At 35.4% G+C, this 13272-nt stretch overlaps 1 protein-coding gene across 3 annotated transcripts in view; it reads left to right on the top strand.

The window, feature by feature from the left end:
• Nucleotides 1–4553, top strand: part of LOC139948898 (rap guanine nucleotide exchange factor 4-like) — an 81696-nt gene extending 77143 nt beyond the window's left edge. For all 3 annotated transcript variants that reach the window (XM_071947257.1, XM_071947258.1, XM_071947259.1), the window contains 5 exons: nucleotides 23–201; nucleotides 888–978; nucleotides 1423–1626; nucleotides 2395–2504; nucleotides 2843–4553. In XM_071947257.1, coding sequence (XP_071803358.1) covers nucleotides 23–201; nucleotides 888–978; nucleotides 1423–1626; nucleotides 2395–2504; nucleotides 2843–2915 — 657 coding nt within the window. In that variant the 3' untranslated portion in view covers nucleotides 2916–4553. The remainder of the gene's footprint in view (nucleotides 1–22; nucleotides 202–887; nucleotides 979–1422; nucleotides 1627–2394; nucleotides 2505–2842) is intronic.
• Nucleotides 4554–13272: the final 8719 nt, after the last annotated feature.

Below are 13272 nucleotides of genomic sequence, written 5' to 3' on the forward strand. Positions count from 1 at the left end.
TTGTTCTGTTGGCCCTTTGCAGTTTGAGTTTATCTACCACACGTTCGGGCGGCAGAAGTTTGGCCACATCACGGCCAACTTGGACCTCTTCCTTCGTCGCTTTAACGAGGTGCAGTTCTGGGTGGTCTCAGAGCTCTGTCTTACAAACAATGTCAGCAAGAGAGTTCAGTTACTGAGAAAGTTCATCAAGATCGCTGCATAGTAAGTGTCGTTATTTGAGCTCTTTGCATGTTTAACTTTTTTCAGTGTCATGTCTGGGGTAGGTTTGGTGGGGCGCAATTTGGCAAACATTTTTTTTTTGTTTATTACGAAAATGTGCTGATGGATTCCTTAAATCAGATAATTAATAACAAATCAGAAAATTAATAAGTAAGATTTGGAACTTTGCATAATCAGGTGATGTTTGCGGTAGCACCGTTTGTAAATCTATTTTAAGTAGTGTCGGTTCTGAAAAGTTGTTCGCCACCAGTTCTTAGAGTTGTCAACCACCATTCATTCATTCTGTTTATTGTCATACATATATTAACCAGTTCTTAGATGTCAATCACCAGGGCCTAATTTCATAGAGCTGCTAAGCGCACAAATTTGCTTAGCATGAAATTTCTTCCTTGATAAAAACAGGGTTACCAACTAAATTTTCATGTGTTTCATATTGCTTATTACTGGTATTCAGCTGTTGTTTGTTTATCCTGAAAATTACGTGGAAATTTGGTCTGTATTCCTGTTTTTATTCATGAAGAAATTTCATGCCAAGCAAATTGTTGTGCTTAGCAGCTCTATGAAATTGGGCCCAGTTCTTTTCAGAACCATTACTACTCAAAAGATATTTCAAAAGGTGCTACCGCAAATCTCACCTCAGAATAATAATATTCCAACTTTTCTTTCAGTTGTAAGGAGTACCAGAATATGAACTCTTTCTTTGCGATCGTGATGGGCTTAAGTAATATCGCCGTCTGTCGACTCACACAAACTTGGGAGGTAAGTTTCTTTTGAGATTGATGCTTGGTTTTGAAAAAGTGAGACAAGACATTTTGGAAGGTTAATTTTGGCCAGGATACAATTTGAATAAATTCTTTTCCAAGATTGTTTGTTTGTTTTGTTGTTTGTTTAGATGATCTTTCCATCAAGGACACTCGGCAAACTCCCACAAGGAGGTATAAAGGCCAGGCTGGCAACAGCCAACCTCTTTCAAACAAATCTTGGTTGTCTTCTTTGATTTTTAATTGCAAAAAAATCAAGGAAATTGTGCTTCAGTATCTAGACGACAATACTTGTTCTATCATTTAAATCAGGGGTTAGCGTGGTGGGATTCGAACCCACAACCTTGACATTGCAAGTCCTGCAGTCTAACCGTTTCAGTCATGTATTGTTCAGTTGATAAAGGAGTAGATTAACTGATCTCTAATTGTCTTTTGTTTAAAGAAACTACCGAGCCGTTTCAAGAAGACGTACGCGGAGTTTGAAGCAACAATGGATCCATCTCGTAACCATCGCGTCTATCGTCTGTCCGTTTCTAAGATGCAACCTCCCATGATTCCGTTCATGCCTCTAGCCATCAAGGACATGACCTTCACTCATGAGGGGAATAAGACGTATTTCGATGGCCTGGTCAACTTTGAGAAGATGGTAAGGACAGTTGATCATCATCTGTTTCGCATCTGGGATCACAACCTGACATTTCTTCATTTAAATCTAATCTCAAAACATACTGGGGTTCTCCTGATACATCTATAACTGAAACTGCCCTTCCTCTCCAAAGGGGTTCTTGGCTAGTATAGTGATAACTTTGCTTTTGCAGAGAATTGTAGGCTTCACAACCAAAATTAAAGACAATGAACACTATTGTTAAATGTCAAAGACCAGTCTTCACACTTGGTGTATCTCAACATATGCATAAAATAACAAACCTGTGAAAATTTGAGCTCAATCGGTCATAGAAGTTGCGAGATAATAATGAAAGAAAAAAACACCCTTGCCACACGAAGTTGTGTGCGTTTAGATGGTTTATTTCAAGACCTCTAATTCTAAATCTGAGGTCTCGAAATCAAATTTGTGGAAAATTACTTCTTTCTCGAAATTTACGTCACTTATGAGGGAGCTGTTTCTCACAATGTTTTTTACTATCAACCTCTCCCCATTACTCGTAATCAAGAAAGGTTTTATGATGATAATTATTTTTAGTAATTACAATAGTGTCCACTGCCTTTAATTAATAAATGCATAAACAAAAGCCAATAGCAGCCATCTTGGTTTTATTTGTACATGTTGCTAAGCGGTTAGACTAAGCCTTTGGTATTTAGCTATGGTTGTGGCTAGACATTGAAATGTTGTTAACCTTCATACCCCGTCATAATTACTTTTGCTGAATATTTTGTTTGTCTTTTTGTTTACCAGCACATGATAGCATCAACAATTCGTACCATCAAGTACTGTCGCAGCGAGCCCTTTACTGCAGACCCTCCACCTCCCGTTAAGAACATCAGTGAGATACGCAACTACGTCAGGTAAGGTTGAAGATATTGTTTGACTGAAATCAAGTAAATACTTATTTGGAAAAAAAAAACTGTTTTCTGAACTCACTAACTTAAAGCCATTATTCACTTTCGGAACAGAAAAAAAAATAAAAGTTCTCAGATTTACAAATAACTTACAGGGTTTACAGAAGGTAATGGTAAAAGACTTCTCTTGAAATATTATTCAATGAAATGCTTTACTTTTTGAGAAAACATTAAAACAATTATCAATTCTCACAGCCATAGGACAAAATTGAGATTTCATCAAACTTAACTTTCGCATTATTCATCTTTTAATGATTTTTTTCTTTTCTTTTTCCCTAATGCAGAAATCTCCGCGTCATCGACAACCAGCGAGTCTTAACACAACACTCTCACAAGCTGGAACCTCGCAGGACGTGACGATAAGCGTCTCCTTACTTACAGGGTCTTGAGGTTATGTTTCTTGCCACTCCGATATGTCGCTCCAAAGAAATGAGTGGCATGATACCGTTCAGGGTGTTAGTTGTAGGATTTACGTGGACAGTGGTTCCTTTTCCCACAACTCAAAAGAGTAGATGCAGTCAGATACCTCGTCAAGCCAAAGAAAAAGAAGAAAAAGTAATTCAACTGTGCCATCATGAATGCCAGAAACTGATTGGTCAGTAAGTGAACTTTGACCGCCTCTGGCGGAGTGCCAGTTATCCCAAAACCTTTTTCCTCTCATTTGATGGAACAATTACACTAGGTAATCCTTTTCCCACATCTCGAAAGAGTAGAAGTGTCTGATACCTCGTCAAGCCAAAGAAGAAAGAGAAAAAGGAAGTCAGCTTTGCCGTCATCTATGCCTGCATCTGATTGGTCAGAAAGTGATCTATAACTAACCTCTGGCGACGTGCCAGTTATTCCCCAAAAACATTTTCTGAATTGATTAAATAATTATTATTTAAGAGAGAATTGCTGTAGCTCCATGTGAATATCTCTTTTGTGAGTAGTGTTGGATCTCAAAAGAACAAGTGGTTAACGACTCAATGTTTCGATCTGTGTGCCTGATCATCTCAAGGGAAAAATTAGACTGGGACTTTAAGGATACGAGACTTCACTACATGAGTACCAGTGATTGGGGAAAATTATTGTATGAGACAGGGTGTAACATGTGGTGGTTATATTACCAGTGGAAAGACATCCAGGTGTGTCTAGGTGCCAGACTTGAATACACCAACCCGAAGAGAGGCGGCAGAGTCTGTTGGAATTTTTTTTTTAGTTGAACATGCCCCAAAGTATAGGGATAATAATACAGTAAAGTTTAACAAGAAAACAATTGTGCTGCATTCTCTTCAACACGAAGTTATTTGTACATTTTTGTAAGGTTGAAATCTATTACAAAACTTGTAATAATAGAAGGAAATATTTATAATTCCCAATATTTTTTAAGATAATATTTAAAAATGTGTTTGTATATACTGACCTCCGATATTCTTTATTTGGAATTATTGAATTGTCTTAATTGTCTGGGTTGTTTTTGTCCAGACAGAGTTTGCCAATGATAATAGGGTGGGAGGGGTTGTCTTCTGGAAGATAAAATCCATCGATGATCCCCCCCAAAAAAAATATTTGTTCAGAACGCCTTTTGCATGTTCCTCGGACCCAACGACAATTTATGTTTCTTTATAGATGATTTTTACAACATTCTTTTTGGTAACAAGTGCAAAAACGTTGTATCTGGAGTTTTTAAAAACGCTGCTCTCGCACGAAAATGCTCCGTGCACAAAAACTTCCACTTCAAATTTCAACTTGTTTTGTGTGTACATCTGGGTTATTTGAAGAAGGATTTGAAACTTTGCATGGTGGGAGTATAATCAAGTGAGGTTTGAGGTAGCACCATGTGAAAATCTTTTTCGGGATTTTAATTACGAAACATCTTAAGACAATTCAAAGCCGCACAAAACGCAAGTAACCCGTCCTAACGTAGGATGGGTTCAATGCATCCCAACATCTATGGATATACGGAACTTAAAGGAAAACATTGCCTTGGATCGGACGAGTTGGTCTATAAAAAGCGTTTGAAACCATTTGTTATGAAATGCATATGGTTAGAAAGATGTTTTAAAAGTAGAATGATCCACACAAGTATCACTCAAAACTGTACGGTTTACTTTTTACGTTTCGAACTATCACGGTCGGCCATTTATGGGAGTCAAAAGTTTGACTCCCATAAATGGCCGACCGTGTTATTGGCCGAGGTAAAAAGAAAACCACGCAATTTCGAGGCATATTTGTGTAGATCATTGTATTCTACTTTTACAACATCTTTCGAACCATATGCATTTTATAACAAACGGTTACAAAACGCTTTTCAAAGACCAACTCGACCGATCCGAGGCAGCGGTTCCTTTAACTTGTTTTGAAGTCCTTAGATTAGTCCTAAGTAAGAATATTTTGTTGAAATCAATGTTGACGGCTGACTTTCTTGCAGTTACACAATGATGTGTATCTATTCACCTAAAAATATACCACAGATGCAATCTCAAGAATATAAGAAACCTTTTATCCCATTAAATACAAAGATGTCTTTATAAATTTCTTTATTTTTCTTCCAAATAAAAATGTTTAATTTGGGTGCTAAATGATTTTGGTGTTACAATAGCTAAATAGTAAAGCTGGTTTTATTTTTTTATATACAAAAATAACGCATACCTAACATTTTTTTTTATGTATTAATATTTACTGCTAGTGTGTTGGTTTGTACACTGTAAATTTCAAAAGTGTAGCTATAAACAATCAAAGCATTAGGGCCCAATTTCATGGCTCTGCTTACTGCAAAATTCTGAGCTTGTGGTCACCTTTCTCCGCTTCCACGGCAATTGCGGCGAATTTCTGCCCCAGACTTGTAAGCCTAGAGTGCCTAGTAATGCGGAGTACGCGGAGTACGCAACGCGCAAATCAAAATTCCCCGCAAACCAGGGGTGAAATACGCTTGACGTAAGCACAGAATTTCCTGCATCTGCGAGTGCAGATTTTTTGCTTAAGGTAAACAGAGCCATGAATCTGGACCCAAATCAGTGGGTCATATATGACCTTTGACCTTGGCAGCTCAATCAAAAGTCAAAGAGGGGGAAGCATGTTGGCCAAACAGTATTTGGAAATGTTATTTCATTTCATGTCAAGCCATTTCCTTTCCAACAGAGAATTTTCATAATAAGAACAGTAAGAGGATCAATGGGGGCCATAGTCAGAAAATCCAAAGCTTGTGGGAGATGCCCGGACAAACAAAACATGAATGGACTTGCGTTAACAAAGTACTGTGTGTTAATGTGTTGTAATGCAGTTTTTCGCCATTACTTGGACGTGAATACACCAATACATTAACGCACCATGAGCATCTCTGACCAATGATGTTGATGCTCAACTACAAACGTCAACGCGACTTCAGTCTTTTACTCAAACTTTACTTGAACGCAAGCATTGAAGTGTCAGTATTAATGGAGGAAGCATAGAAGTGTCAGTATTAATGGAGGAAAACACTGATATACATGTACACAGGACATGTGAAATTGAACTTAAATGGGTTTGTCTAAATTTCCAAATTATTTTTGTCTTTGAAAGCTCATATGTACCCAGATCTCAGACTTTGTGGCAAGTATTACTGAGGTATGACACCTGTCCAAGCTTTGTGTTTACTTACATGTACATGTACCAACTGTACTACTACTGCGGTCTGGCATGCCAAAGTACTGATTATTATAGGAGTGGTGTAAAGTTTGTCAAGCTGACATCTGGGTATTTTGAGCAAAAGTGACGTCTTTAGTGCATAGTGCTATTCATAAGACCAGGGGTGGATTTAGGACTAGTCTTATCTCGTCTTAGGACCAGTTACTCGTCCTAACTTGGGACTATCCATGCAATTTGTGTATCTCGTAGGCTTATAGTCCTAAGTTAGGACTAGTCCTAACTCTTTGTGAAATCGACCCCCGAGCCCAATTTCAAGTAGTAAAACTTGCTAAGCATCGAAAAAATCTTGCTTAGCAGCCGTTATTCTGTCAAGTTTAAATCGTGTTTAGACTGGTACCCCACTCATTTTTTGCTTAGCCAATTGCTAAGCATTTTTTCTGAAGCAGTATTTTTCTGTTAAACAGCTTCGTGAACTTAATTTGGCTCGGACTTGAGTTGCATTCTCAACTGCAGTAGCCATTTTGGTGCAATGTTTTGACAACCACTAAGGTTAAATACAGGTTTGTCTCAGCCAATAAAATACTCTGCAATGGCAACATGGAGAGAAATTGTGAAATGTGTGATAACTAGGTAGACATTTGTCAGTGTGTCAATTTTGTGCAATGGGGTCTACTTGTTGTTAATAGCTGATTTAGAGTGTAAATTGTTGAGGATTTTTAATCCGTTTTGGGGCAACAAAATTAAAGATTACAAGGGGTAAGTAAGTCCAGTATTTTTATCCATTTTGGGCCAAAGATTTGAGAAAAAACACAAGGGGTTAGTCCAGCATTTTTATCCATTTTTGGCCAAGGATTTGAGAAAAAAACACAAGGGGTAAGTCCAGCATTTCTATCCATTTTGGGCCAAAAATTGAAAGGAAACACAAGGGGCAAGTCCAGCATTTTGACCCATTTTGGGCCAAAAATTGAAAGAAATCGCAAGGGGTAAAATCCAGCATTTATATCCATTTTGGGCCAAATTTTTTTTTTTAATCCAGCATTTTAACCCATTTTGGGCCAAAAAATGGAAAAAAATTAACAAGGGGTAAGTCCAGCATTTTGATCCATTTTGGGCCACATTTTTTTTTTAAAAATCACAAGGGGTTAGTCCAGCATTTTGATCAATTTTTGGCAAAAAAATGGAAAAAATCACAAGGGGTAAGTCTAGCATTTTTATCAATTTTTGGCAAAAAATTTAAAATATCACAAGGGGTAAGTCCAACAATTTTTATCCATTTGGGGCAAAAAAATCACAAGGGGTAAGTCCAGCATTTTCATCCATTTTTGCCAAAAAAAAAAAAAACGCAAAAAAAAATCACAAGGGGTAAGTCCAGCATTGTTATCAATTTTGTGCAATTTTTTTTTTTCATCCAGCATTTTGACCCATTTTGGGCCAAAAAATTAAAGAAAAAATCACAAGGGGTAAGTCCGGCGTTACGATACATTTTGGGCCTAGCACTTTTATCCATTTTGTGCCAAAAAATGAAAAATCACAACAATTTTATCCATTTTGGGCCAAAAAGTCAAAACAAATCACAAGGGGTAAGTCCAGCATTGTTATCGTTTTTTGGCAATTTATTTTTCAAATCCAGCATTTTGATCAATTTGGGGCCAAAAGTGAAGAAAAAAAAATCACAAGGTGTAAGTCCAGCATTTTGATTAACTTTTGGCCAAAAAATGAAAAAAAAAATCACAAGGGGTAAGTCCAGCATTTTGATCAATTTTGGGCAAAAAATTAAAAAAATCACAAGGGGCAAAGTCCAGCATCTTTATCAATTTTGGGCCAAAAATTTAAAAAAATCACAAGGGGTAAGTCCAGCTTTTTAATCAATTTTTTGCCAAAAATTGAAAAATCACAAGGGGTAAGTCCAGCATTTTATCAATTTTTGGTCAAAAATTGAAAAAATCACAAGGGGTAAGTCCAGCATTTTTATCCATTTTGGGCCAAATATTGACAAAATCACAAGGGGTAAGTCCAGCATTTTCATAAATTTTTGGCAAAAAAATGAAAAAACCACAAGGGGTAAGTCCAGCTTTTTTATCAATTATTTTGCCCAAAATTAAAAAAAATCACAAGGGGTAAGTCTAGGTTTTTAATCCATTTTTTGCAAAAAGTTGAAAAAATCACAAGGGGTAAGTCCAGCATTTTCATCAATTTTTGGCCAAAAATTTAAAAAAATCACAAGGGGTAAGTCCAGCTTTTTAATCAATTTTTGGGCAAAAGTTGAAAAAAATCACAAGGGGTAAGTCCAGCATTTTTATCAATTATTTTGCCCAAAATTGAAAAAATCACTAGGGGTAAGTCCAGGTTTTTAATTAATTTTTTGGCCAAAAATTGAAAAAATCACAAGGGGTAAGTCCAGCATTTTCATCAATTTTTGGCCAAAAATTGAAAAAATCACAAGGGGTAAGTCCAGCTTTTTAATCAATTTTTTGCAAAAAGTTGAAAAAATCACAAGGGGTAAGTCCAGCATTTTCATCAATTTTTTGCCAAAAATTTAAAAAAATCACAAGGGGGTAAGTCCAGCTTTTTTATCAATTTTTTTGCCAAAAATTGAAACAAATCACAAGGGGCAAGTTCAGCATTTTTATCAATTTTTTGCCAAAAATTGAAAAAAACACAAGGGGTAAGTCCAGCATTTTTATCAATTTTTGGTCAAAAATTGAAAAAATCACACGGGTAGGTCCAGCATTTTTATAAATTTTTTGCCAAAAATTGAAAAAAATCACAAGGGGTAAGTCCAGCATTTTTATCCATTTTGGGCCAAATATTGACAAAATCACAAGGGTAAGTCCAGCTTATTAATCAATTTTTGGCCAATAATTGAAAAAATCACAAGGGGCAAGTCCAGCATTTTTATCCATTTTGGGCCAAAAATTGAAAAAATCACAAGGGGTAAGTCCAGCATTTTTATCAATTATTTTGCCCAAAATTGAAAAAATCACAAGGGGCAAGTCCAGCATTTTTATCAATTTTGGGCCAAAAATTTAAAAAAATCACAAGGGGTAAGTCCAGCTTTTTAATCAATTTTTTGCCAAAAATTGAAAAATCACAAGGGGTAAGTCCAGCATTTTATCAATTTTTGGCCAATAATTGAAAAAATCACAAGGGGCAAGTCCAGCATTTTTATCAATTTTGGGCCAAAAATTGACAAAATCACAAGGGGTAAGTCCAGCATTTTTATCATTTTTTTTTGCCCAAAATTGAAAAAATCACAAAGGGCAAGTCCAGCATTTTTATCAATTTTGGGCCAAAAATTTAAAAAAATCACAAGGGGTAAGTCCAGCTTTTTAATCAATGTTTTGCCAAAAATTGAAAAATCACAAGGGGTAAGTCCAGCATTTTATCAATTTTTGGCCAATAATTGAAAAAATCATAAGGGGTAAGTCCAGCATTTTTATCAATTTTTTTGCCCAAAATTGTAAAAATCACAAGGGGCAAGTCCAGCATTTTTATCAATTTTGGGCCAAAAACTTAAAAAAATCACAAGGGGTAAGTCCAGCATTTTATAAATTTTTGGCCAAAAATTGAAAAAATCACAAGGGGTAAGTCCAGCACTTTTATCCATTTTGGGTCAAATATTGACAAAATCACAAGGGGTAAGTCCAGCATTTGTATCAATTTTTTTGCCCAAAATTGAAAAAATCACAAGGGGTAAGTCCAGCATTTTGATCAATTTCTTTGCCAAAAATTGAAAAAATCACAAGGGGTAAGTCCAATTTTTAATCAATTTTTTGCCAAAATTGAAAAAATCACAAGGGGTAAGTCCAGCATTTTCATCAATTTTTTGCCCAAAATTGAAAAAATCACAAGGGGTAGGTCCAGCATTTTTATCAATTTTTTGCCCAAAATTGAAAAAAATCCCAAGGGGTAAGTCCAGCATTTTTATCAATTTTTGGTCAAAAATGAAAAAATCACAGGAGGCAAGTCCAGCATTTTTATCCATTTTGGGCCAAATATTGACAAAATCACAAGGGTAAGTCCAGCATTTTTATCAATTTTGGGCCAAAAATTGAAAAAATCCCAAGGGGTAAGTCCAGCATTTTTATCCATTTTAGGCAAAATATTGACAAGTAAGTCCAGCATTTTTATCAATTTTTTGCCAAAAATTGAAAAAATCACAAGGGGTAAGTCCAGCATTTTATCAATTTTTTGCCCAAAATTGAAAAAAAATCCCAAGGGGTAAGTCCAGCATTTTTATCAATTTTTGGTCAAAAATTGGCAAAATCTTAAGGGTAAGTCCAGCACTTTTATCGATTTTTTGCCCAAAATTAAAAAAATCACAAGGGGTAAGTCCAGCATTTTCATCATTTTTTTTGCCCAAAATTGAAAAAATCACAAGGGGTAAGTCCAGCATTTTGATCAATTTCTTTGCCAAAAGTTGAAAAAATCACAAGGGGTAAGTCCAGCATTTTATCAATTTTTGGTCAAAAAATGAAAAAATCACAAGACGCAAATCCAGCATTTTTATCCATTTTGGGCCAAATATTGACAAAATCACCAGGGTAAGTCCAGCATTTTTATCCATTTTGGGCCAAAAATTGAAAAATTCCCAAGGGGTAAGTCCAGCATTTTATCCATTTTGGGCAAAATATTGACAAGTAAGTCCAGCATTTTTATCAATTTTTTGCCAAAAATTGAAAAAATCACAAGGGGTAAGTCCAGCATTTTATCAATTTTTTGCCCAAAATTGAAAAAAAATCCCAAGGGGTAAGTCCAGCATTTTTATCAATTTTTGGTCAAAAATTGACAAAATCACAAGGGTAAGTCCAGCACTTTTATCGATTTTTTGCCCAAAATTAAAAAAATCACAAGGGGTAGTCCAGCACTTTTATCCATTTTGGGCCAAATATTGACAAAATCACAAGGGGTAAGTCCAGCATTTTTATCAATTTTTTTGCCCAAAATTGAAAAAATCAAAAGGGGTAAGTCCAGCATTTTCATCAATTTTTTGCCCAAAATTGAAAAAATCACAAGGGGTAGGTCCAGCATTTTTATCAATTTTTTGCCCAAAATTGAAAAAAATCCCAAGGGGTAAGTCCAGCATTTTTATCAATTTTTGGTCAAAAATGAAAAAATCACAGGAGGCAAGTCCAGCATTTTTATCCATTTTGGGCCAAATATTGACAAAATCACAAGGGTAAGTCCAGCATTTTTATCAATTTTGGGCCAAAAATTGAAAAAATCCCAAGGGGTAAGTCCAGCATTTTTATCCATTTTGGGCAAAATATTGACAAGTAAGTCCAGCATTTTTATCAATTTTTTGCCAAAAATTGAAAAAATCACAAGGGGTAAGTCCAGCATTTTATCAATTTTTTGCCCAAAATTGAAAAAAAATCCCAAGGGGTAAGTCCAGCATTTTTATCAATTTTTGGTCAAAAATTGACAAAATCTTAAGGGTAAGTCCAGCACTTTTATCGATTTTTTGCCCAAAATTAAAAAAATCACAAGGGGTAAGTCCAGCATTTTCATCATTTTTTTTGCCCAAAATTGAAAAAATCACAAGGGGTAAGTCCAGCATTTTGATCAATTTCTTTGCCAAAAGTTGAAAAAATCACAAGGGGTAAGTCCAGCATTTTATCAATTTTTGGTCAAAAAATGAAAAAATCACAAGACGCAAATCCAGCATTTTTATCCATTTTGGGCCAAATATTGACAAAATCACCAGGGTAAGTCCAGCATTTTTATCCATTTTGGGCCAAAAATTGAAAAATTCCCAAGGGGTAAGTCCAGCATTTTATCCATTTTGGGCAAAATATTGACAAGTAAGTCCAGCATTTTTATCAATTTTTTGCCAAAAATTGAAAAAATCACAAGGGGTAAGTCCAGCATTTTATCAATTTTTTGCCCAAAATTGAAAAAAAATCCCAAGGGGTAAGTCCAGCATTTTTATCAATTTTTGGTCAAAAATTGACAAAATCACAAGGGTAAGTCCAGCACTTTTATCGATTTTTTGCCCAAAATTAAAAAAATCACAAGGGGTAGTCCAGCACTTTTATCCATTTTGGGCCAAATATTGACAAAATCACAAGGGGTAAGTCCAGCATTTTTATCAGTTTTTTTGCCCAAAATTGAAAAAATCACAAGGGGTTAGTCCAGCATTTTGATCAATTTTTGGCCAAAAATTGAAAAAATCACAAGGGGTAAGTCCAGCATTTTTATCAATTTTTTGCCCAAAATTGAAAAAAATCACAAGGGGTAAGTCCAGCATTTTTATCAATTTTTGGTCAAAAAATGAAAAAATCACAAGAGGCAAGTCCAGCATTTTTATCCATTTTGGGCCAAAAATTGAAAAAATCCCAAGGGGTAAGTCCAGCATTTTATCCATTTTGGGCAAAATATTGACAAGTAAGTCCAGCATTTTTATCAATTTTTTGCCAAAAATTGAAAAAAGCACAAGGGGTAAGTCCAGCATTTTATCAATTTTTTGCCCAAAATTGAAAAAAAATCCCAAGGGGTAAGTCCAGCATTTTTATCAATTTTTGGTCAAAAATTGACAAAATCACAAGGGTAAGTCCAGCACTTTTATCGATTTTTTGCCCAAAATTAAAAAAATCACAAGGGGTTAGTCCACAGCATTTTTATCCATTTTGGGCCAAATATTGGCAAAATCACAAGGGGTAAGTCCAGCATTTTAATCCATTTTGGGCGAAAAATTTTAAAAAATCAAAAGGGGTAAGTCCAGCAATTTTTATCCATTTTGGGCCAAAACATCACAAGGGGTTAGTCCAGCATTTTTATCAATTTTGGCATAAAAAAAATCGAAAAAAATCAAAAGGGGTAAATCCAGCATTTTTATCAATTTTTGGCAAAAAATTGAAAAAAATCACAAAGGGTAAGTCCAGCACTTTATCAATTTTTGGCAAAAAATTGAACAAAATTACAAAGGGTAAGTCCAGCATTTTTATCAATTTTTGGCAAAAAATTGAAAAAAATGACAAGGCATTTGTATCCACAAGGGGTGGAGTCACTATGGGTATATGGGAGTATACAGCAGGTGCTGCAATTTACAGCCCTCCAAACCAATCATTCACATAAACCATCTCTGCCCTCACAACAGGTACCCATT

Source organism: Asterias amurensis, chromosome 16 (assembly GCF_032118995.1).
Source record: "Asterias amurensis chromosome 16, ASM3211899v1".
Classification (NCBI taxonomy): Eukaryota; Metazoa; Echinodermata; class Asteroidea; order Forcipulatida; family Asteriidae; genus Asterias; species Asterias amurensis.